Raw genomic sequence first — 1057 nt, forward strand, 5'->3', positions numbered from 1 at the left:
GAAGGTAACACCTCGGCACAGCGGGGCTCACGGCTGAGACTCTGCTCAGTTTGTGACAGGGATGTGTGGTGCTGGGCAGGCAGTGAAGGATGCCTGCTTCTGGGGAGCATCCTGCGGGCTCAGCTGCAAGGGTTTATCCTTCCAGGTGCAGCGACCGCCTCAGGCTCAGCCTCTAAGAGAGGCTTTGAAGACCACATACAGGTAAAACATGGTCATGAGACAGCAAAGCCATCTGGGGCCACCCTTTCCATCACTTGGACATACCCTCCAGGCTCACCTGGCGTCCTGCATATCCTCAAAAAAACAAAGTCCCCTGCTAGGGCAGGGGCTTGTATCCTGCATCTCTGCAGCACTGCTGGGGTGAGGAGGGCTGGGCTTCCAGCATTCTCCCCCAACCCACGCATGGTCTGTGGCCTGTGGGGAAAGGACAGCATCTCATGGTCTCGTGGGGTGGAGGGTTCTCAGTGCCAGACATCCTCTGGACTTAGTGTGGAAGCTGCAGCATCTCTCACTCTCTGCTGTGCCCATCAGCTCCGTACCAGGGGCAGCTGGACAAGATCCTGGCTGACCTGGAACACGTAGAGAGCAAGGTGAACCTTCACCCTGGGAGAAGGAAGGCTGGGACCTGGCGCTCACCCAGCCCTCACCACCCTCCTTCCTGGCAGCTAATGACTGTAGGGCAGAGAGACAGGATGCCAGCAAAGCCCGATCGCTCGCTGGATAACATGCTGGACAGCCTCACCCAGGACCTGCAGGAGCTGGGCATCACAGCCACCCCCACTGGCATCTGTGCTGCGTGCCACAAGCCCATTGCTGGCAAGGTGAGCCCTAGAGCCTCCATCCTGGTGACCCCTTGCCCTCAGCTCACAGCATTCCCAGAGCTGCTCTCACCTCTGTACAGGTGCTCACAGCTCTGGGCAAAACCTGGCACCCCGAACACTTCACCTGTGCCTGCTGCAGGCAGAAGCTGGGTGGCCGACCCTTCTTTGAGCGAGGCGGGTTGGCATACTGCGAGGAGGACTACCTCCAGGCCTTCTGCCCCCGCTGCGCCTACTGT

The 1057-nt window shown here is 59.7% G+C and overlaps 1 protein-coding gene across 1 annotated transcript in view; it reads left to right on the forward strand.

The window, feature by feature from the left end:
* The window catches only part of LOC104277774 (leupaxin-like), a 2763-nt gene that overhangs the window by 1017 nt on the left and 689 nt on the right, over positions 1-1057 (forward strand). Inside the window, 3 exon segments of the mRNA XM_009874522.1 lie at positions 532-590; positions 666-840; positions 843-1057. Coding sequence (XP_009872824.1) covers positions 532-590; positions 666-840; positions 843-1057 — 449 coding nt within the window.

This window comes from Apaloderma vittatum, unplaced genomic scaffold (genome assembly GCF_000703405.1).
Source record: "Apaloderma vittatum isolate BGI_N311 unplaced genomic scaffold, ASM70340v1 scaffold33308, whole genome shotgun sequence".
Lineage (NCBI taxonomy): Eukaryota > Metazoa > Chordata > Aves > Trogoniformes > Trogonidae > Apaloderma > Apaloderma vittatum.